At 60.8% G+C, this 23,854-nt stretch overlaps 2 protein-coding genes across 8 annotated transcripts in view; both read left to right on the top strand.

Annotated features, from left to right (window-relative positions):
* Positions 1–23,854, top strand: part of XXYLT1 (xyloside xylosyltransferase 1) — a 235,794-nt gene that overhangs the window by 97,449 nt on the left and 114,491 nt on the right. The gene's annotated exons all lie outside the window — the stretch shown is intronic.
* On the top strand, positions 15,119–16,470 carry LOC140624871 (non-selective voltage-gated ion channel VDAC2). The gene has a single exon (XM_072811809.1). The coding sequence runs from the start codon at positions 15,277–15,279 to the stop codon at positions 16,159–16,161; it is 885 nt and encodes a 294-aa protein (XP_072667910.1). The 5' UTR covers positions 15,119–15,276; the 3' UTR covers positions 16,162–16,470.

Here is a 23,854-nt window from a genome sequence, read left to right as displayed (position 1 = left end):
TGGAGCGGCGCTCTCTGAAGATGCGTCTTGTTGCCGCAGCAGATTCGAAGCCATCCTTTGTGACTGCCGCTGGGTGCGTCCCGCTGCTGCACGCCGGGTGCTGTGCGTCTGGGACCACTGGCCGCGGAGCCAAGGCCTGCCCTTGCCGCTGCTGCTGCTGCTGCTGAAAGACGGGACTAGGGCTGAGAACCCCATCGAGGCTGCGAGCACACCCGGCTGGCCGCGGCCTGTGTGTCCCCTTCCCCCGTGAAGGCCGTGGGGATGGGGAAGGACAGGGGAGAGCGACCTTCTCCAGCTGGTTCAGGTTCTGATTCTGGGGCGATGGAGCGAGGTGAGGCCGGCCGTTTGGTAACTAGGTTGCCCGCGGCAGAGAGAGGCTGCTGTCCCCGCCGCGGAGGAGGACGGGCTGATGGAACAGGTGGGCATGAGGGAGAGCGCTTACTGTGGCCGCTCCGGAGGGCGGGCTGCAGCGAGGGGCCCGGGTGCACCCCCGAAGGGTGGCACCCAAGCCTTGCCAGCCGCAGACTTCAGGCCTCGGCTGGCTGTTGTACTTGCAGCTCCCAAGCGGTGCAGCCCTGGGGCCCTGCTGCCCTGGGAGCCTGCAGCCCTGGGGTCCTGCTGCCCTGGGGTCCTGCTGCCCTGGAGCCCTGGGGTTCTGCCACCCTGGGCTCCTGCCCTCCTTCCTGCCTGTAGCTGGAGGACAGAGCCACGCCTGGGGCGGTGTGAGGCCCCCTTCAATCTTGCTTCACCCCGATCTTTCACACCCATTCCGGCCTGCTCCCCTCCCCACACCCTGGAACTGTATGCACAGGAGCATTCGTTCAGGTTCTCCAAGGCTCCGGCCTGGACCCAGTACCCCAGACTCCTCTGCATCCACTGCCCTCCTCCTGCCCCCCAGCTCCACGTTGAAGTCCTCCTTGTTCTATGAGCCGAGCTCAGGCGCAGGCGCAGGCGCAGGCACGTCCACGAGCCCTTCCCTGTGCATACCCCACCCTGAAGCTGGAGTCGCCTCCCCTTCACTCTGTCCCTGAAGCTCCTGCTTGTGCTCTGTGGACGCGCTTACTGCCTCTTGCTCTGGTGTCTCCCCCGCCTGACAGCCACGGCCTTGAAGGCGAGAAGGTCCACGTCCCTCATCTCTGTGCCTTACACCCAGCCGCTCTCTGCCTAGCAGTTGATCAAAGACAACAGGCTGCACAGCCCCTGTCCCTCGAGAGCCAGCTCCAGCTGCTCCGTGGAGGTGCTGCTGGCTGAGCCCTGCCCAGGGGGGAATGCTGGAGCCTACCCAGCAGCCCTCCCAGAGGGACCCAGGGGTCTACCTGGAGCTCCTGGGACTCGGGTGCGTCATACTGAGTATTCGCCGAGGTGGCAGGAAGGCGGGAGAGACCCACACGTGGCCAAAAGGCATGTGAAACGACGCTCAACCTCCTTCGTCATCGGGAAAACGCGACTCCCTGCCACGGCACGATGGCTGCGACGAGGGAGGGTCACGGTGGCGGCAAGGACGTGGAGAAGTTGGGGCCGTCGCGCCCTGCCGGCGGGAACTCCGACCGCTGCGATCCCCTCGGAAAGCGGGCCGGCTCTTCCTCAAAGTCGGACACCGAGCTCGCATGTGGTGCTGCCGTCCCATCCCCCGGGCAGACGCCCGAGAGAACGGCGCACGAGGGCCCACCCAGAAACCTGTAGGCGCGTGTGCACGGAGCAGCGTTAAAGGTGAGCGCCGAAGGGCGGGTGGGCTGGCGGGGCGACGTATTCCCGGGATGGCACGTTGTCTGACCCTAGAGAGGAGCAAAGTTCTGACACACGCTGCAACGTGGAGGAGCCTGGAGCCGTTCTTCTAAGGCCACCGCCTCCGTGCTTCCGTTGACGTGGAACGTCCAGAAGAGCCCCAGAGGGTTGCGTGGAGGCTGGTGACTGAGGGTCACGGGGCTCCTTTCTCAGGCGGTGGAAACGTTCTAAGGTGGATGGTGCCGATAGGTGCGTGGCTCCGTGAATATGATAAAAACCATTGAACGGAAGAACCGCGTAGTAGCTGCGTCATATGGCGTAGAGCTGTCATCGAAGAAAAATGAGGAGGAGGAGTTCTGTCGCTGCGGCCCAGCACGCGCTTCAGCGTGCACGCCCGCGCCCGTTGCCCTGGAAGGAGACGGCGATAGCATCCCGCCGGTCGCCCACACGGTATTTTCTCCAGGATGCAGGAAGCATAAGCACTGACAGGTCCGTATGAGGTCATTTTTTAAGAATTTTATTTCATCTTTGTGAGTTAGCTGCCCTTTTACTTTCCAAGACTCGGCTTGCAGTTGGATTTCCTCGTTGGCCACCGGGACATGACGGCTCTAGTAATCTTCCGGTGCTGGTGGTCGCTTCGTCGCTAAAGAGACAATTAAAAGAACTTAGAACTGCCGAGAGCTCAGGATGCAGCGTGAGTGGGGAAGACACTCAAGGGTGCAAGCCGTGGACCCGTATCCTGAGGGTTTGGCCGACACCTTGTCTCTTATCAGAAGACAGGCAGGGTTTGGTTGACCAGGAAGAGAGGACATTTGAGGTCAGGGCATCCCGGGTGCTTTGGGGCACCGTGAGAGCTCAGTCCAGGGTGCCGGCGTAGACAGAGCAAGGGTCAGACATGGAGCACCCCATGAACCACACAGAGCACCTGGACGTTACCTAGTCGTGGGCGGGGAGGCCTGGCTGCACTTTCCCGTTCGGAAGGTCACGTTGGCCGCGTGATGGAGACCAGGTTGCAGAGGAGTGAAGACGTGAAGGCCCGGGCTGCGGGCGAGGTTTAAGGAGGGGCAAATGGTAGGCGGGTGAGAGCGCCACAGGTCAGGGATGCCACCCAGGGCTCTGGCCGGCACCTTCCAGCGGGTGATGGTACCTGTTAGTCAGCCGGGAGGTGCTAGTTGGTCCTCCGCCTCCCGGGTGGGGAAGGGGGGGCGGTGCACACTGAGCCACCAGCCCTGGACCCTATGCCAGAAAGCGACAGTGGTCACTGGATCCAGCACCGGCCAGCAGTGAGGCACGTGCGTGCTGGCTTCAGCGGTTCCGACCCAGCCCACAGGTCCTGGCAGGCCTGGACTCCTGCACACGTGTGGCCCCAGGTTCACCGGCTCTTGGTACAAGCAGGTGGGCTTGCTCATCTGCAGGCTTCCTTCCGGCTCTGATGCTCTGTCGTTCTTCATGGTGGGAGATGACGCACTTGCACGAGTCCCCCTTTCGATGATGTACGTGGTCATTTCAGAGATGCTTCAGAATCCATTTCTGGTCCTGTCCTCCCTGGTAGAGGATTCCCGGAGCTCAGATGTCGGTCTTGCTGTCACACCTGCCTTCCCAAGGCCGCTCTTTCAAGCACCAGTCTCAGAACATTTGGATTTACTGGGAAGCGGTCGGAGAGGGCTTTTCCTAAAGCAAAGGCTTCTCCTAAGAGGCGATGCTCGCCTGGGGTACTTCACATTTCCCCACGTTTACATCTCAGGCCCGCCTCATTTCAGTTCTTGGCCTGGTTCGGAAGATCCACACGGAGAACTGCCCTGAGTCGGAAGGGCCCCCTCTGCCTCCCGGTGGGGTTTTTGGCCCCTCTGCTTTATGGCATCGTAACTGCATCCCAACCAGGCAGCAGAATCCAATCCTCTGCCACCAGATTCCCAGTGTTTTTCCACTGGGCGAGCAGGGCAGCCTGAGGGTCCCCGCGGCGGGGGCAGCGTGGCGTGGTTGTTGAAGTGTTTCTCCAGGGAGAGCGGAGTTGGCGTCCGACGAGGGAGGGGAGGGACCTGCTACCCTGCCTCACCTCTCCCTCGAGAATGCACATTCCGTCCCTGCGAGCTTCCTTGCCTGGAGGCTGCTCCGTCCTGTGGGGCCTTTGCCAAGATTATCACAGAACTGAGGAACGTCAGAGCTGGAAGGCCCAGCCCCAACCCGCGAGCTCTTCCCTGCAGAGTGGGGATTGGATCTCGAGCACCTTTGTGTCCCCAGCGCTCAGCACGACCTTGGCACAGTCTCCGTGGACGGTCCCCACGTGAGTGAGCGGAGAGCAGAAGGGCGGCCGAGCTGGTTTCCCAGGCAGGGGACAGCTCCCGACCTGCCTTTACCAGGTGGCCCAAGCTCTTAGTGCCTTGGGCTCCGCGTTCTTGGGGACACAGCGTGGCTGCGGCCAAGGCCCGCCCGGTGGGTGGATGAACGCAGGCCTGACGCCCCTGCACGTCGCTGCTGCCGCTTCCGTGGGCCTGGCCCCAGCGGCCTTTCACACGCCCCTGCCCTGCCCGGCTGCACAAGGCGGCCTCACCTCCGTGAATTAGGAGTAAAACCCCGCTCGTTGGAAAAACAGAAAAGAAAAAGAAAACAGCGTCAGCTTGCTCAGGGGAGATCTGTGATGGACAAAAATCTAAAAATAGTCATATGGGGGACACCAGGGGGGCTCAGCGGTTGGGCTTTGGTCCAGGGTGTGACCCCGGGGTCCTGGGATCGAGTCCCGCGTCGGGCTCCCTACATGGAGCCTGCTTCTCCCTCTGCCTGGGTCTCTGCCTCTCTGTGTGTAAATAGATAAAATCTTAAAAAAAAAAAAAAAACTATATGGGGGTGTGTGTGCGAGATGTGGCTGTTCCCACCACTGGTGTGTTTCGTTTGCTGACGGTGGAGCAGTCGTTCCTGGAGGGCGTTTTGCGGTGCTCCCCGGGGTCTTTCCCCGTGGTCTCGGGGGTGGTTGTGAACTTGCTAATGGCTGCTTGAGTCAAAATCCTAATTCACATACTTTTATTGATTGAGTTATACCTTAGCCCCCACCCAGTTGTGAAGGTTTTGTGTAAGTATGTGTAGACAGAGTGAGTGGGGTGGGGGCGGGCAGGAGGAGAGGGCATCTTTTATTATTTTTAAAGACTTTTTAAAGATTTTATTTATTTTACTTATTTGAGAGAAAGAGAGAGAGAGCTTGCAAGCATGGGGAAGGGCAGAGAGAGAGAAAGAGGGAAAGAATCGCAACTGGACACTGTTCTGAGCGTAGAGCCCAGTGTGGGGCTTGATCTCAGGCCCCTGGGACCAAGGCCTGAGCTGAAACCCAAAGCCAGACGCCACCCAGGCGCCCCAACTGGCAAATATTCTTTTTAAAAGATTTTATTTATTTATTCATGAGAAACACAGAGAGAGAGAGAGGCAGAGACACAGGCAGAGGGAGAAGCAGGCTCCACGCAGGGAGCCCGACGCAGGACTCGATCCCGGGACCCAGGGTCATGCCCTGGGGTGAAGGCGGCACCAACTGCTGAGCCCCCAGGCTGCCCTGGCAAACGTTTTTAAGGTGGCATCTAATAAAGGAGAGCTAGGCAATGCTAATAAATAATAAATGAATGAATGAATGAATGAGTGAATGAATGAATAAAATTAAAAGATGCAAAAAGAGCAAGTAAAAAGTTGGATGTTGTAGTTGCTTTGACTGAAGATTCACCTCAGCAGTTGTTAGCATCTTCGAGGCCAAGAAAGAAAATACACACGGTGAAGCGTGTGGCCCGTTTTGCAGCAGGGGCCTGGGCGCCCAGTCAGAGGCCCTCGCCGGCTCCCGACCAGCCGCAGCTGCGGTGAAGTCCTGGGAGAGCTGATGGGCCCCGGGGACCCGTCCGCACCTGCCGCGGGTGCCCCGGTGACCAGCCCGGGGGCCGGAGAGGCTGAGCACCCCCCCGTGGCCCGTGCAGCCTGGGAACTGGGGCGGGTGCTCTGTTCGGGGGAGGGGGGACCGGGAGACATCCGCACCCACGTCTGGGTCCCGGCCGGAGTGAGCACCCACGCCGATGGCAGCCGTGTCGGTGACGGACCCTGGGTCGGCCTCTCCCTTTCCGTCCCTTCCTCCCTTCTCCTGCCTCCTAGGATCACCCCACACTCTGTGCACCAATCTCCTGTCTCGCTGTGCCCCGGCCCGCCCGCCTGCCCGCGCCCCACAGCACGTGGCCAGGATACGGGCATAAGCGGAGCACAGGGGACCGGGAGCCCGACGGCCGCCGTGGCCGGGCTGCGGGGACCACGCTGGGCTGTGCCTGCTGAGGAACACTTTGTTCGAGAAAGGGCGCATCTCCTGGTGTCAGCCGGGGGCCCAGCTCGGGGCTTGATAACCAAGTCCCAGTGTCCCGTGTCCACCGGGCGCTGTCGTCTGTTTCCCCGGCCCCCATCCAGGCGCTCAGGGCACGGGCTCCCTCGGGCCGTGCTCGCTTAGCCCCGGCCCCAGGGCTGTATCCAGGCCCCAAGGGCAGCCCCCATAATTCCGTGTTCACCTGTGGACAGCCACCCGAGCAGGAGCGAGCAGCTCCTGGTTGTGCCGCCACGTCAGGGCAGGACCGAGGGGAAAACGCGTGGTTTGGGCTCTTTGTCTTGCCCATGGCTGCCCTGTTTCCAGTGTTTTCCAGTTAGAGACTCTGTGGTCCGACCCGTGCATATGGACAGAAGCTGCTGTGACCGCTGGAGCTTTCCCGACGCGGGGCTCAGCCCCCGGCCCCGGACGGGCATCGTCACAGCCCTTTGGTCCGCCCCCCTCCCGCCCCTGGCCACGGATTCGGACTGTGGGCACCTCAGCCCGTTTCACCCCAGATTTCAGTTGCAAAGTAATGTCGTTCCTTCAGTTTGTTGGAATGAATTGCATGAGGCGGCCTGGGGCCATCTGGTACTGCCGGGGATCGGATGCCCCGGAATCCTGCCCGGGGCTCGTGCCCGCTCCCCGCTCCCCGCCCCCGGCCCGGGCCGCGGAGCGCTCCATGCACCCCTTGTGTGGACCGCCCTGCTGAGGACCCTCCTGTCCGCAGGCTGCCTCCTGCCTCCGTCCTGAGCCCCGGGGGGATGTTGACGGGAAGGAAGGGAGCCCAGGCCCCAACTTTCTCCCCCTTCCCCTCATCCCTCACCTTTGTGGGACTGTTCTGGTCAGAGTCGTGACCGATGAAGCGAAAAGCATCATTTTTCAGGACCCAGACTCCATAGCACTGCAACTTTCCATCAGCACCGTGCCATCTGGGGCGCCCGGGTGGCTCAGGGCTTGAGCGTCTGCCTTGGGCTCAGGGCATGACCCTGGGTCACAGGATCCAGTCCCACGTCGGGCTCCCTGCACGGAGCCTGCTTCTCCCTCTGCCTGTGTCTCTGCCTCTCTCTGCGACTCTCATGAATAAATCAATCAAATCTTTAAAAAAACAAACAAACAAAAAAAAAGTCCTGCTGCTCGTCCTGTTCTTGGGGAAGAGTTTATTTGTGTGGCTCTGGTACCAGTGTCTTCCTTGCTGCGTGGTCACGTCTACACCCATCTTTTCTCTCATTCCAGGCTCTTAGCTTCCTGCAGGCAGGGACCGCCCCAGGCCCCATGAGTAACTACTTAGCAAACTGTAAGACGGGCATGGATCCGGGGCTGGCCTAAAGGAAGCTGGGATGCCATCTGTTCCTGCTGCCCCTGTCTGCTGCTGCGTACTCCGGACAACGCGTGGCTGCCCGCTCGCCCTGCATCATTGATAGGAAATGCAGATGTGGCTTACGTCCAGAAAACGTGGTTCCCGTGCTGGCTCCCACTGCAGCCCTTCTGGAGCCAGCGCCTCCCACACTCGAGTTGGCTCCAGGGTGAGCCGGGGCCGGAGCCTGGCTGTCCTCATGCCCAGCAGGAGGGGCCTCCCCGCGGTGCTGACGAATGGTTCCGTCTACTTCTCCATGGGGCTCCTGCATCTGGAAACGAGAGGGCTCGTTCTGACGGTGGCTTGGATCCTCGGAGGTACATACTGAGGCGCACGTCCATTAGTCTATCAGTTGGCAGCGAGTTGCCAAGCGCGGTTTGCCAGGCCCCGCGCCAGGGGCTGGGGATGCATTCGCGAACAAAAGATGCGGCCCCTGCTGCGCGGAGTTCACGGCGCAGCAGGGGGGACAGAGCGGCATTAAACATGACGTGCAGGGCCAAGCCGGAGGGTGTCGGGGCTCGCGCCTGCGGTAAATGCTGACCGTCTCCCTGCAGGTGGGTCCCAGGGCCTGGATTCCCGACCCACTGGTTTCCCAGAAGCATGTCCGTCCCCAGCCATCCGGTCGGATCCTGGAGAAAGCCTTGGAGTTTGCCCTAAAGCACCTGCAATGTGCGCAGCCAGCATGAGGCACTCTCCTGAGCTCCGGCTCACCCTGGGGCCACTCCGGCCCGCCGTCTCTTCGTCTGCAGATCGAGGGCCGTGGTCTAGGGCCGCATTTCTTAGGGTCAGTTCTGGGGAATACCGATCCCAGGACGTGTACTGGAGCAAAGGGCTTCGTGATGGAGTGGGTTTGGGAAAGTGAATTCTCCATATGAATATATGAGCTTCACCGTCCTCTTCTAGATTCCCGGAGCACATTAAAGGCCCTCAGAAGTCCGCGAGGACGCCGTCCGGCCTGGCTCTCTTGAACCTGGATCACTCGCTTCACGTGGCACCTGCTTTCCCGAGGCTCTGAGGCCCCAGGCAGCCAGGTGGGCCGGAGTGCCCTGCGTTCCCTTCCGCCCTGGCACCGCCTGAGCAGGGTGGTGGTGATGCTCTGGGCTGGGGACGGAAGCCCGTGTGGGGCAGTGGCCCCGACCCTGCAGCTCCCGGCCCTCCTTCCCCCTGCGATCATCCCGCCAGCGTCCAGGGAGACGGCTGACCGAATTTCCTGCCGTGGGTTCCGGAGACATTTCCAGACACCGACCGGCGGTGCCACTGCCTCGGAATCCACAATCACTCGTCACTGGCCTCAGAACGACCAGCTCGCAAAACCATCTGTCACGGGACACTTGAGCAGGACTCAGAGGCCCATTAATAATTCAAGCGACGAGCTTCTTCAGACCCCGGCCTTCCAGCTCCTGGGGCTCACTCGTCCTGGGCCCCCAGAGATGTTCCGGGGGGGGTCCTCGGCCATGCTACAGACGTCAGTGCCCCCAGTGCTGGCCCCGCATCCCCAAGACTCACCCATTGGAGGAGGGACGGTTGGTACAGGTTCATCACGCTCTGATGGCATCGGCTCGCAGGTGGTGGGCGCCCCAGCACGCGGCTCTGGCTCTCCGAGGTCGCTCTTGCAGCATCCCCAGCCATTCAGGAAAAAAAAAAAAAAAAAAATAGAGGCTTTTTTTTTTTTTTTTTTTTTTGCAAGTTAGAGGTACCTAAAAATATTGGTCGAATTAGTTCTAGCTGATTAGATCCGATTCTCATCCCCATTTAGTGGAATTATAGAACGTCGCAGCTGCCTGGGAACATAGAAATCATCTCCTCCAACTCCAGCATTTTTCAGCGTAGGAAAATGAGACCAGAGCGAAGGGACTCCTTCAAGGTCGCCCAGCTGGTTCGAGGCAGAGCCAGGCCAGTACCCGGGCTCCCTGGCTTCCAGCCCCGTGGCCTTCCCCGCCCGTCCCAGGGCGTCTTCCTGGGGGTGCTGTGGCCCATCCTGGGCACCACACGTTGGATGCAGGCGTTCGCTTCCCTCGGTGGCTCTGTGATGCCGGGGGCAGCACGTCTGTCCCGGCCGCCACACCCCTGGGCCGTGAGGTGGGTTTGTTGCGTGCCATCAAGAGGGTCGAAATGAAAGAGCGAGCCCCCTCCGCGCTGCTGTCCGCCGCCCCCCCGACCTGTGATCAGGGCTGGCCGTGCCCTCTTCACATCCCTCTCCCCGGCGTCCCGCAGACTCCAGCTGGAAGCAAGCCTGGAGCCAGGCCTTCCCACCCCGTCGTAGGCTCTGCGGGGCCTGGCTCCGGGGTGCTCCCGTGGAGGCGCCTTTCTGGCCAGATACTGAGCCCGTTCGTCCGCCTCTCCCTGGAGCCTGGAGAGAAGGCGGAGGGGCGGGGGGCGGGGTCCGCCTCCCATCTGCGGAGAGTGGGGGGATGACTGCTGAGGCCCTGGAGGTTGGGTTTCTCCTGGAGTCCGTGCTAGAGGTGCTTGCAGAGATGGCCGGGTCCAGCACTGACGCTATAGACGAGGGCATGAAGGCGGGAGGGGGGCGGCCCTGGCCCGAGACCCCGGGGCCAGCCGACAGCGGGGCGAGGATGAAGCCCAGGCTGCCCGCTGCCGCCTCCCGTATTTCTGCTGCAGAACCTTCAGCCTTCCTCGTTCGGGGTGCCGTTCTCCGGGGCAGGACCAGTGTGTCTCATTGCTGAAACCCCGCTGGTTAGGAAGTACAGAGTAGGGTAAAGGGGCAGAGGGCGTTCCAGTGCGGCCTACGGGTGTCTTACAGGGAAGCGCAGGTGAGATGAGATGGAAGGTCAGCTGGGGCCGTGCAGCCGAGGAGCCTTCCCGGGCCGAGGAGCGAATGCCCGGAGCAGCTGGGCTCTGCGGGATCGGGGGGATGGGGGTGGAGGGGCCCAGAGCAGGTCAAGGAGCAGAGGCGAGGCAAGCAGGGGTCAACCCAGGCGTTCTGTGCCTCCTCCCTGCACTAGACGGGGCCTCCTGTCTCCTAACCTTTTTTTTTTTTTTTTTTTTAATTTCTAGCTGGGGCTAGTGCTTGGCCACGTTTCTGCCCAGAGGCTTAGGGAGATGCACACAGGGCCCAAGCCAGCCTCCGTGGAGGGTCGCCCGTGCCCTCGGGTGGAAAGACAGACGTGTGTGGGCTTGGTAGCCTCAGACCCTGGGTGTCGCCAAGGACAGGTGCTGGCTGGGCTGAGGGTGCCTTGGCAGCCGGGTGTGCAGGCCACAGGGGAGGACGCGGCGGCCGGGCGGCTGCAGCCGTGGCCACCCCCTGCAACATACCAGGGGAGCACTGCCTGGGCCCCGGGGCTGGGGCTCCTGGGAAGCAAGTCCTGGGACCCTGACTCTGGAAAATGGGCTGGAGAAGGGACACGGCATGAGGAGCTGTGCTGGCCTGCGGCTTCGGCTGCCTTCTGCTCCCCCTTCAGGGCTGCCCAGGCCCCCCCATAGCAGATGCTCAGTCACTGAGCCGTAGGGAAATCCTGGATGGAACCAGAGTGATGGAAGCAGGTTCTTGCCTTGGCTTTTGCAATTACCAAGTGCTGTTCGTGGCTCTGGACTCTGGGAGGACGCTCAAGGGGCAATAGTGATGCTGACGGAACCAGTGGCTTCTATGGGCCCTGCTGCTGGGGTGCACCCCGCGCCAGGCACTGTGCTGAGGACTCCGGGGAATGCCATTTAGCCGTCATCACGCTTCCATAAAGTCATTATTAGTGCCCCCCTCCCCCCATTTCCTAGATGAGAACACTGAGGCACAGATTGGTGAGCCCACTCGAGGCCAGCCCCCGAGCCAGGAAGTGATGGGGCTAGGATCCCGCACACAGTGTCGGGCTCCCTACCAGGCCTGCCCTTGCTGTGGCCCCCGTGGGGGCATCTGAGCCCCAGGGGCAGCGGTGGCCCTCGGAGGGAAGGCCCACGGGGACAAGGGGGCAGCCACGGGGTCAGGGTGGGAGGCGGTGGCCTTTGAACAGATGGTCCCTGCGGACTCGGCGTCGGCCCTAGACGGAAGTCGGGGTAGAAACCTAAGCTCCTCGTGTTCGGAGAGACCGTGTGAGCTTGGACTGGAATCTGATCCCGGAGGAATGTGCCCGGGCCCCGGGCCCCCCGCAGGAAGCCTGCGTCCCGAGTCCCGGGGCGCGTGGGGACAGGCCCGGCCCCCTCCCAGCCTTCCCTCCTCGGCCAGGACCCTCAGCCTTGTTGTTCCAGCGGCCGGAGCAGGTCTCCCAGCTGCTGTTCCTGGAAGCCTTCCTGTGGTCTCAGGGCCTTTGAGAGGAGAACAGGGCAGCTAGGAAAACGGGGGAGGCACAAACGTCTGCGATCCTTGCGCCCGTGGAACAAAGAGGCGCTCAGGGGACGCAGCACGCTCCCCCGGCCCTCGCGGCCTCCCCTCCCTTCGGGAACATCCCGCCGACGGTTCTGGAATGTGTGGGTCCCGGGGCCTGGGGCTCCCCTCGGCGCAGGGCGCAGGTCCTCACTTGGGGCCTCGTCGGCCAGGGGGTGGCTCGGTGGCGTCCCCCGCGTCCCCGGCCGCGCAGCTGTTTCCAGGTCTGCTTGGGTCGGGGTGCGTCACTTGGGTAGTAGCGTCGCCTCGTGTCCGCGTCGTGTGTAGACGTCGTGGCTTCACCCTCAGACCAGAGCAGGGCTCGCGGCGGGACCGTGACGTGCCCCGTGTGGACGCGGCGCCCTCAGGGCCCCCAGACCCCTTCCTGGGCTCTCCTCCGAGGCACGCGTCCCCAGGGACCCCGTGCTCTTCCCGGGCTGCGGGTTCCGACTCCCCAGCCCTGAGTCTATCTAGTCCTGGATTGATTCCGAGTCGGGCCCGGGCCCCGTCCACCTTCGGGGGGACCCGGTGGCATCGCCTCCCCTGGTCCCCCCGTCGCGGCCGGACCCGCCGGGCGCTGGGCGAGGGAGGTGGGCCGCCGAACTCCGTGCCAAGACCCGGGGCCTCTTGCCGTCGAGGGTGGGGGGCTTCTGGGCCGCCTGCCTCCCGTCCAGCCCGCGGCTGCTCGGGCGCACACTCGGACGCTTGGGGCCTTGTCGAGTCGGGCCCAGCCCCGGGCTGCCCTGCAGGAGACGCAGCCGGGCCTGCCCCAGGAAGTTCCCAGGACGCCCGCTGCCCGGCAGTTGGTTTGTCGACTAGGGACAAAACCAGAAACGACTCCAGGTGTTTCAAGCAGAAGGGGTTGAATGTTGGGACCAGGTGCTTACAGCATGTTGGAGGGGCTGGAGGCGCAGGTTCTAGGCTGGGCCTTGAGTGACTCCTAGATGGGACAGACAAGCACCCACCCCGTAGGTGCTTCTAGGGCCTCCAGGAGCCTGAAGGGTCGACACCGTCCATTGGGGCCCGAGGTTTACGTTGCTGGACAAGAAGCGGCTGGCACTGGTCTGTGCCTGATACCCGGGAAGTGGCGCAGGACGTCCCGGTGCAGGGCGACGGTGACTCTGGAACCGGCAGCGCCAGCCAGAGGCCGCCTTCCCCCCCCGTGTCCCAGGCACGTTGTCCGGCAAGAGCCAGCCTCCGCCTGCCCGAGCGAATGACTGCGCGGAGGCCAGACCTCGGTCTCTCCCTAGACTGGGCTCTGGCACCTTCTCCCAGCTCCCCGGGCAGGCACCAGGACCCGGGCCCTTGGTCTTGGGGGAGCGAGGTGGGGCAGCCGTCTGCGGGGCCCCGGGTGGAGCACAGACCAGGGGGTCGGCACCCGCAGCTTTCCTGGGGAGCGTTCGGAAGGGGCAGAGCTCGTGCGGGGCGGAAGGTGGAGCAGAATGCAGAGATGCTCCTGCGGCAGAGCGCCGTCCTGGTGACGTGGGTTGGGGGCTGTGCTCTGAATTTGTGTGTGTGTGTGTGTGTGTGTTTCTGAATTTTGATCCCCGGGGCCTGTGTAAGTGGCTCAGTGGCTCCAGCCAAACGGGATGCTCATGGTCCCCTGGGGCTGTGCCGGGCTCTCACCTTCTCACCTCTGCTCGTGCTGTCACCCGGGGGCTTCTCTTCACCCACCTCCACCCTGAGCAGTCCTCTCTGTGTTTCGGGGCCAGCTCGGTCACGCCTTCATCGTAGGCTCGGTGTCCAGCAGCGGCAGGCGCGCCCTCTTGCCCGGTCTGACCCTCAGGGCACGTCTCTTTCCGTTTCTCCTGGCTTCCTCCGCTTTCTGCCCTTTGGTCCTGTGGCTGCCGGGCAGGCCTGCCCCTCGCCAACGTCTCTGTCACCTGGGAGTGTCTTCCAGGTCAAGAGTGGTCTTGTGGGTTTTTTGTTTGTTTGTTTTTGTTTAATTTCTTATTTATTTATTTATTTTTAATTTTTTTTATCTTGTTGGTTTTTTATTTTTATTTATCTATTTTTTATTTATTTCTTTATTTTTTTGTCTTCTTGGCTTTAAGAATAACGATAACCAACCACCCTTAGCTCTCTGGAGTGGACGTAGCATGCCAGTTGAGTGATTGATATCAGCACCCACGTCATTGGCATAACAGCAGATTTGTTTATGCGGCGACAGTAATGCCAAGGAAACTGCAGAAGAAATGAGTTCCTAAGGCATTTGCAGCCCATCTTTTTTTTTTTTTTAATTTTTTTCTTTTTTGCAGCCCATCTTAACGTACGTTCTGCACACATGGCGTGCGTGCGCTATTTGAAGCAAGCTTCCGCCATTCAGCAAGCAAGTGATGTCTTATATTTACATATTTCGCCCCCTCCCCGCCCCCAGGAAGCATGCAAAAAGGACAGCTTACCTCTATTTTAAGTCTTGGAGCTGAGTTTATATTTCCAAAAATTCTAGCGGGTCACACGGCGCCGGGGCTCGGTGGGGACAGCATCTACCAGAGGCCCGGCGGACAGCCCTCGCGGCCTGGGGGCGGCAGGCTTCTGTTGTGCGAAGGCACCGGCGGTGGTGGGTGGGTGGGACGGCGACGGCACGGTGGTGTCCAGAGCTGGTCCCGCCAGCCCGTCCCTTCCCTACAGGTGTTCACGGTGCCGGACGCGCCGCCACACCTGCTCCTGGAGAGCTGTCCCACCCAGGAGCACCCGGGGCCCCCAAAAGCAGCCCTGCTTGGCCTCCCCCTGTCCCCATCTCGTCCTCCCTTTCCCCTCCCCTCTGCTTCCCCGGCATCCTCTCCCCCCTGCCCCGCCCCACCCCTTCTCTCCCCGATTCACTCATTCACTACAAATTCGTATGTTGAAGTCCTGACGCCAGTACCTGGGAATTAAGTCATTACAGACACAGGCGAGGTCATGAGGCTGGGCCCTAATCCAGGATAACTGCTGTCTTTATAAGAGGGGGAATTTAGGGCAGCCCCAGTGGCTCGCGGTTTAGCGCCGCCTTCGGCCCAGGGCCTGGTCCTGGAGACCCGGGATCGAGCCCCATGAGGGATGCCGGGGAGCGTCGGCACACGACCAGAAGCGAGGCAGGAGGCGGGAGACATGCAGCGGCCGCTCCTTCCAGCCCCCAGGACGACCGACCGCACCTGCCCCGGACCTCAGACTCCAGCCCCCGGGACCGTCGGTGCCGGACACAGAGCCCTGGCAGGCTCACGCCCCCCCACGCAGCCCAGCCCCGGGCTCAGCATTGCAGCTTGCGCCCCTCGGCTCGGCTGGCCGGCGCCTCTGCTTGCGTGGGAGCCCCGGGCGCAGGCCCTCCTCTTAAACCCTGAGCTCCTGGCGGGGGATGGAGATCCGCGGAGAAAAGGGAATGGCTCTGCCGTAGCGCAGGGAGCGTGACCTTTAGGGGCAGACGGACTACGGTGATTTAAAATCTGGACTCGGCTCCTTCACTTCGCCCTCCAGCCGGGGTAGCTGCAGCCCGACCCTGAGCGAGCCCCGCAGCCCGAGCTGCGAGCGGAGCGGCGGTAGCGGCCCCTCTCCGGAGACCACCAGATCACCCCTTCCTGTGGCCTCGCCATGGCGACCTACGGGCAGAACTGCGCGCGGCCAATGTGTGTTCCTCCATCCTATGCTGACCTTGGCAAAGCTGCCAGAGATATTTTCAACAAAGGATTTGGTTTTGGGCTGGTGAAACTGGATGTGAAAACAAAGTCATGCAGTGGTGTGGAATTCTCAACGTCTGGTTCATCTAATACAGACACTGGTAAAGTTACTGGAACCTTGGAGACCAAATATAAATGGTGTGAGTATGGTCTGACTTTCACAGAAAAGTGGAACACCGATAACACTCTGGGAACAGAAATCGCAATTGAAGACCAGATCTGTCAAGGTTTGAAACTGACATTTGATACCACCTTTTCACCAAACACGGGAAAGAAAAGTGGTAAAATCAAGTCTTCTTACAAGAGGGAGTGTATAAACCTTGGTTGTGATGTTGACTTTGATTTTGCTGGACCTGCAATCCATGGTTCAGCCGTCTTTGGTTATGAGGGCTGGCTTGCTGGCTACCAGATGACTTTTGATAGTGCCAAGTCAAAGCTGACAAGAAATAACTTTGCAGTGGGCTACAGGACTGGGGACTTCCAACTACACACTAATGTCAATGACGGGACAGAATTTGGAGGATCAATTTATCAGAAAGTATGTGAAGATCTTGACACTTCAGTAAACCTTGCTTGGACATCAGGTACCAACTGCACTCGCTTTGGCATTGCAGCCAAATATCAGTTGGATCCCACTGCTTCCATTTCTGCAAAAGTCAACAACTCTAGTTTAATTGGAGTGGGCTACACTCAGACTCTGAGGCCTGGTGTCAAGCTTACACTGTCTGCCCTGGTAGATGGGAAGAGCATTAATGCTGGAGGCCACAAACTTGGGCTTGCCCTGGAGTTGGAGGCTTAATCCAGCTGAAAGAAACCTCTGGGAATGGTTATCAGAAGATTTGGCCTTAATATATTTCCAGTGTGACCAGCAGGCTTCCCCTCCTCCCTCCCCCAAGAAGGTGATCAAAACAAAGGATGATCTGAACAAGAGCTGTATTTTAAATATTTAGACAGTTACTTGTTAGCTGGTTTCTAGTTAAATTGGTTATCTATCTAGTTACCAATACTGCAGTCGTGCAGTCACCTACCTATACATTATTTAAATGTATTTAACTGTTAAATGCGCTACCCACCAATAATGAAATAGACCTTTATGAAAACTGTGCAATTGTGTGCATGTTTGTTTTTATGTTCCTATTAACATTGAAGATTGCCATTGAACCAGAAGGATCAGTGGAAGTTTTAAGATGAGGTTAAAAAATTTCTGTTAAATTCGGCCATCACTAGAATTACTTTTGGTATCCCCAGACATTACAGATTATGAATAAAAACAAGTATACATAAAAAAAAATAAAAAATAAAAAAAAATAAAATCTGGACTCGGCGATTTTTTTCCATCCTTGACTTCCTTGAGACCTCGCCATCCGATTGGCTGTATCGTTGGGGTGGCCGTGAAAGCTGGAGAAACTACGGGAGAGCTCTGAGCACACCTAGCGCCCGAGACGCTGGCTGCCTTCCCTGCGGTCGTCAGCGCCCCGGAGCACGGCACCAACCGCGGCGTGTGGCGAGGGCCTTCCCGTCCGCTGTCTGGGCGGACCTACCCCGGTTCCGGCCTCGCGCGTGCACATGCGTGTGCGAGACCGAGGGCGTCCCATGAGAATGCTATTTTTTTCTTTATGGGTTTATAAAATTTTTCGGCCTTTTTACTTTGAACACTTGGTTTACAACCAAGAAATTGATTTTAAAAAAAAAACAAAAAACAAAAAGGAAAAGTATTTTACTAAGTCTCGATTTAAGTAAAGCAAGACAGTCAGCAGTTTGAGAACAGTCGAAGGTTCTTGGGAAAGATTCCAGTCTATCTGGCTCTTAGGATTCCTTTTATAGCTCGCTACGCGCATGCATTTTCATAAATGTAGTGCTTTGCGTTTCTAACTAATGTTACTCCTCGGTGGGTTTTAATGTGCGGTTATATTTAATGAAGAAAACCCAGAATGGGGACGCCCAGGGGGGCTCAGCGGTTGAGCGCCTGCCTTAGGCCCAGGGCGTGACCCCGGGGTCCTGGGATCGAGTCCCATGTCGGGCTCCCTGCGTGGAGCCTGCTCCTCCCTCTGCCTGTGTCTCTGCCTCTCATGGATAAATAAATTAAAATCTTTAAAAAAAAATAAAAAAATAAAAAAACCCAGGGTGAATGGCAGAGCAAGGCAGTGTGGTGGGCCCTGCGTGGACCTGGGACTGGGGTGCCGGTCACCCCCCAGGAGGCTGGGCCCCACGTGGGGACGGTGAGAGGGGGCCGCGGAGATGGGAAGGGGGCGGCTGCAGCTCCCCCCAAGCGCCGCGCGGTGCAGCTGTGCGCGGGGCGAGGGGCGTTAAGCCGAGTGACCCGGGTCGGACTGTCCGGCAGACGACGGTCTCTCTGCCGGCAGCGGGGGCGGGCGGGGCTTCCTCTGCCCACGTCCCCCCGGCTGGGAGGGTGCCCTGGAATCCAGATCTGGATCCTCTGCTTGAGGCGGGAGGCCTGGGAGGGCCGGCGGGGATGCCGCTTGCCGGGCTTCATCTGCCCCTTGGCACCACCCCCTGGGCACTGCCTGAGCCGCCGCCTCCCCTTGAAAGGAGTTCGCAGGCCGCTTTTCCGTCCCGTTGAGCTGAAGGCGTGGGTGGAAGGTCGGACCCGGCAAAACAGAACAAACGCTCTCTTCTCTGTGCACAGGCGGGCGGGGGGCTCTGTGTGTTCAGGATTTATTTTTATTTTCTAATCCTGTTAGCGACAGAAGACGACTCTAAGGAGCCCTCTGACCTTGGTACCGCCGGGGGCAGTTGTCTGTGGTCTGTGGGTCCCCGGCCGGGCGTCCTCTTCCCGTCTCTCCTCCTCCCCTCCCTGTAGGGGCTGCAGTGCCCTTGGGGGGCGGGAGCGCTGCTGCCTGGGGTCCGCCCTGGGGACCCACTGCCCGGCCTGTTGCAGCCGCCGAGGCACTGGGAAGGCAGCGGGGCAGCAGTAGGACGAGGGGGGCGGCCACCCTCCGAGGTTCTCGGTGCAGGGCACCCTAGACCCTTCCTGCGCGGCCACCCCCTCCTCTCCAGGAGGGTCCACACCTCCCCAGCAGGGGTCTCAGCTGGGTGCCCTCCGAGGGCCGGCTTCTCAGGGCTCCTCCCCTCCGCAGCTGGGATCCCTGGGCTCCGGAACATTCCAGCGCCTGAGGCTGAGACACCGTTTGGAGGATCCGAGAGAGGACGAGGCTCATCCCCTGAGATGGGGTGTGCTGGAGCCAAGCTGGGCCCTAACCTTCTCGGGGTGGGGGGGTTGGGGGTGCAGAGTCCAGCAAGAGCGTGTCTCTGCCGTTACCATCAGTGAATGACGGACGTACGTGTGGCTTCCGCAAGGTGTGACTGTTTTTCTCATGGTGATAATACAGTCTTCCTGGTTATCAGTTTATTGGTGACAAGTTGGACAGTTGACATCAGGAGCCCACGTTTCACGTACGCCCCCTGTCCTACAGGATCAGTACCCGGGGCTTCCAGTAGTGAGATGCTCCACGTCAGTGAGAGGCCTGAGAGTAACCATCCTCGCACTCGCCGAAATGCTGTCACTCCAGGAAAGGGGAAGGCTTTAGGCTCATCGAGGAGTAATAGTATTAGGGTTTTGGTTTCATTGTTTTTTATTTTTATTTTTTAAAGATTTTATTATTCATGAGAGACACACAGAGAGGCAGAGACTCAGGCAGAGGGAGAAGCAGGCTCCATGCAGGGAGCCCGACGCGGGACTCGATCCCAGGACCCCAAGGTCACGCCCTGGGCAAAAGGCAGGCGCTAAACCCCTAAGCCACCCAGGGATCCTAATGATTCTTTTATAAAAAACAGAAATTCAAATAGAAGTCTGCTCTATAATCTTGCAGATGAGCCTATCACAGAGCAGAACGTTAAAGTTCTATTACTCTTTTTTAAGAGATTTTTTTATCTATTCATTTGAGAGCGAGCGCGCGCATGAGCCGAGCAGGGGGCAGGGTCAGAGGCAGAGGGGGAAGCAGGCTCCCCGCTGAGCAGGGAGCGGGGTGCGGGCTCGATCCCAGGGCCTGACGTGAGCTGACGGCAGGCGCTTAACCGACTGGGCCGCCCAGGCACCCCAAGTTTTAGAAATCTTCTAGAAAAGTCACAAGTTTGTATACGCGGCACCGGCCCGTGTTGGGGTCCCTCCACACCGGCCCCTGTCGCTCCCCCGGGGGGTGTTTTAGAAGCCCTGGTGGGTATTTCTGTGCGTGTGGGGTGGCACCATTTTATGAGCCTTGTGATCTCACTTCGCTATTAGGGAGCAGAGGTCCAGGACCAGAGTGAGTGTGGTTATCGTCGCGGATGCAAGGGAAGGAGAAACGCGGAGTAACCCGCAGCTCCTGGCTGCCAGTGCGGCGCCTCGGGACTGCCCAGGGAGCTCCCTTCATGCAGGTGTCCCGGGGGGAGGGGGGGTCCCACCCGTTGCCCCCGGCTGGGGCGACCTGCAGATGTGCCTCCTGAATGTGCAGCCAGAGCGATCGGGAAGCCACAGAGCCCGGGGAAGGGGCTGCCGACGGGCGCCCAGCAGGCCGGGCGGAGGGTGCTGTACTCCCCGTAACGGTGTTTGTTTGACGTGCGTGTGCTGCCAGCCTCTAGGCTCAGGATACTGGACGGCGTCTCCTCGCAGTGCGACGTCGGGTCGTGTTGGGCTCGCCGTGCTGCACGCCTGGCCCTGGGCGCCCTGGGCCTCCTGGGCCTCCTGGGCCTCCTGGGGCCAGCGCTCCCGTCCCGTTGCTGCCCGGCCTCCCGGCCATCGAGCCTTTCGTCCTGCGCGGCGGCCCCACAGTCACGCCCGGCGCTCCTCGTCGTAAGCTGCATTAGACGCCCCGTGCGGGGAGCCAGCGGCCCGAGCCTGTCCCCGGCCTCAAGGCAGCAGCTGGCCGCTGTTCCCGCCTGAGGGCCGACGCAGTTTTACAGAGAGGACTCATCTGGCAGGAAGAGGGTCCGAGAGCAGCTGTGGGGACAGAACTGTCGCCTCTGCCCGGCACCTCGTCTCCCAGCCACTTCCCTGCCTTCTCACCGACCTGTCCTCCCTACAACGGCACACACGGGCCACGCAGGGTGGGGGACCCCTCACGCCACCCTCATGTGGGCCGTGCGGCCTGTTGGCAGCACCAGCATGAGTGCCACCCCCCCCGCCCCCCATGGGCTCCCTTCCAAGCCCTGGGTCCCATTGAATGCATAAAGGGAACCCAGATGACACTAGGAGACCGTTTTTATGGGAAAATGCTCAGAAGTCCCAGAAACGCCTTGGAGCTGTGAGCTGTTGGAGCGTCGAGCTCTGCGGCGGCTGGAGGCCGGGGGCACGCGGTGCGGCTGGGCCCTTAGGTGCCCGGAGCCTCTGCGGCCCTGCTCAGCTCTGCTCGGGAGGCGCGACCCCCGCCTGCTTTCTTCTGCGACCTAACGGCTCTTTTATTCCCTGAGGTCAAAGGGTGCTGCTGGGATCCGTCACGTGACAAGATTATGTTGTTTCCCCAATTCCTTCCCCTTGATGGATTCCAAACGTCTCGAGCATCATCGCCTTTCCCCCCGTTTATCTCCATCTAGGTAAAGGCAGGGACGCAGTGAATGTCAACAGCCTTTAAAAGGCAAAGAACTGAGATTGCTGGATGGCTCAGTGGTTAGCGCCGCCTTCAGCCCAGGGTGTGGCCCCGGGGTCCCGGGATCGAATCCCCCGTCGGGCTCCCTGCATGGAGCCTGCTTCTCCCTCTGCCTCTCTCTCTCTCTCTCTCTCTCTCTCTCTCTGTGTGTCTCATGAACAAATAAATGGAATCTTTAAAAAATATATTTTAAAAAGATTAAAAATAAAATAAAAGGCAAAGAACATTTTCCCTTTTTAAATTTAACTCCTCGCCTCACCTGGACGGGTTCTTGTGGGGCCTGAGCAAGTGCGACTGAGGCCCACACAGCCTCTGACAATCCAGAACCGACGAGCGCCGCTGCCGGGTGGGCCGCGGGCCTGCACTCCTGTTTTGTGTTTTTTGTTTTGTGGTTTTTTTTGTTTTGTTTTTTTTTTTTTTGCAACCAAACTATCGAGTGGCCAGCACTGAGGAGCTCGGCCCGGACTTGTGGCCCCAAATCCCAAGCTGTGTCCCTGAAAACCCCCACGTCCACACAGCATGCCCGCTGCCCCTTCCTCCACTGCCCACGGCGCCGACCGCCAGGTTAGCCCCCGCCTCCCCGTCGGGCCGGGCTGTGAACGGAGCCGTGCCTTTTTCGTTCCTTGGCAATCTAAAACTTTGGCAAAAATCAGAAAACATTCCCTCTAACAGACATATTTTCTGACATATCTCAGTTTCGTACGTCTCATCTTGACCAAGGGCCAAGGGTTCTCATTTCCATTCAGAAAATATGTTAATCAGAGAGACACCTAAAACCACCACGTCTTACCCAAATCTCTCAGAAATGTATAGTGTGCAAAAGGGATATCCCTGGGGCTAATTACTGTTCTAAAATATTTAGTTAACCCCCGACGACGCAGCCCGGACGTTCCCGCCACGTGGGAGGGCATCCACCGTGCGAGGATGGTCCCCAAGGCCAGAGCCTGGGGCCGTGGGAGAGGCCGTGCACCCCGCGCTCCGGGAGACGCCTGCCTCTGGGGTGTCGCGCCCATGGGGGCCGTGCGGCTCCAGGAGCTTAGTCTGGGAGCTTCCCAAGGTCCCACGAGGAGTCTGGCCCTGAAGGGGCTGTTGGGTGAGCCAGGTGGTCGTCCCGCACTGGCCGCCCTGCGCGTCTGTCTGGACAGAGTGGGCAGTGAGGGCCCCGCTGGGCCTGCGTACCTGTGGGCAGGTGTCTGCTGGCCTCTGGCGAGAGGGGACGGGAGCACAGGGGCCGCTGGGCTGCCCAGGGCGTGCACGTGGGTGCGTGCCGGGTGCCGCCGTGACAGGGGCCCTCCCCGTCCCCCCACCTCCCCCCCACCCCCTTCCCAGGGTGTGTCCGCAGCCGAGGCTGCTGCTTGCGCTTCCTCCGTCGGGCTGAGAGCAAGCAGGAGCGTCGCAGCCTCCGCGGAGTGGACAGCGGAGCAGCCCTGGGTGTGGTACGGGCCCCGTGGGATGTGTGCCTCCCGGGTACGAGTGGGCGAAGACACGCACCTAGCTGGTTTGGATGGGGTCAGGTCGGGGGCGGCCAGCTACTGCTGTGGGGAGGAGGCAGAGAGAAGGTGGCCGGGAACCCTCGAGGACAAAGGGCTGCCCCTCAACCGGCCGGAGAATATTCCAGAAGTATGGCTCCAGGAGCAGCGTCGACACAACGGCTCTTATTTTCAGAGGATGCTGATCACTGTCCTCAGGTGGTGGCTCGGACTAGCATCTGTTCCGCTCTTCCCGCCCGTCAAGTCCTGGTTGGCTGTCGCGGGGGAGCCCAGGCCCCAGTGCCCGCCCCCCGGAGCCGGGAAGCCACAGGGGTCTAGGCAGCCCAGGCGCACCTGCAGGACACCCCAGGGTCGCTGCCACTCCTTGACCCTCGTGAGGAGCCTGCAGGGATCGTGGAGCCGTCTGGGGGGCGCGGAGGAGAGCCTTAGACGGGGGCCACCTCCAGTCTGAAGGGGGAAACCCCTCCGGGGAGTCAGCGCCACGCCGCAGGGAGGCGGAGAGGAGCTCACCGGCGCCGGGTGGGGCCCAGGCTGGCGGCCGTCCGGGCGGACGGAGCGGGGAGAGGCATGTTGGGGTGGAGCCCTCGGGGAAGCAGGGCCGGCACCTCACGGCCGACCCCTTCCCGTGCCCCCAGCCCCAGCCCGCCCTGCATTCGGGGAGACGCACAGAGGCGACAGAGAGCCCCCGGGTGCTGGTGCTGAGGCCGTCCTGGGCGACGGGGTGTCGAGAACCAGAGCCGCAGCGTATCCGAGCTGGGACGGCCTCCCTGTTCTGCAGGGGAAGACGGGGCAGGGACCCAGCCTGTGTCACTGTGCCGAAGTCACCGTGATGGGGGAGTAGTCTTCGCCACCTGTGCTGCACCCGGAGTGCCCGGGAGGGAAGCCCAGGCAGGGGCTCCTGACCGCTCTCCGTCCGCTGCTGCCGGGCCCCGGGCGGCCACACGCTGCCACTGAGTAGTCCCTGAGCCCCCGTCCCCCACCCTCGTCGGGGAGCCAGCCGTGAGCTGCCCTGGGCCTGGCAGCGGCTCGGCCTCTCCTTCGCCCCCACCCTGCCTCCTGCAGGCCACCCCCACCTGCACCGGCGGCTGCCTCGCCGCACCCCTTGGTCCCTCCGGCATCGAGGCAGCCCCCCGAGCGCCCTCCCGGATGCTCCTGGTCTGGGCCTGCTGCCCCACGCCTGGCTCCCCCACTCGGACGCTGTGCTCGGGCCTGGAGCTGCCTCCCCTGCAGGCCTGTGGCCCCGCCGGAGCCAGCCATGCCCAGGGACCAGAAGGGCCCTCGGTTTGGCGACTGAGGTTTGGGGGAGGAGCCGGGACTCCAGGCTGCCTTTGAGGAATTGTTTACTTTCAGAATCAGGCAGCTCTGATAAGCCCCTGGGATGGTCCAGCCTAGCGTGTCTGCGATCGAAGCTGGCCTCAGA

Source organism: Canis lupus, chromosome 35 (assembly GCF_048164855.1).
Source record: "Canis lupus baileyi chromosome 35, mCanLup2.hap1, whole genome shotgun sequence".
NCBI classification, from domain to species: domain Eukaryota; kingdom Metazoa; phylum Chordata; class Mammalia; order Carnivora; family Canidae; genus Canis; species Canis lupus.
Note: the sequence above shows the minus strand (reverse complement) of the source record. Positions and strands in the feature narration are given on the sequence as shown.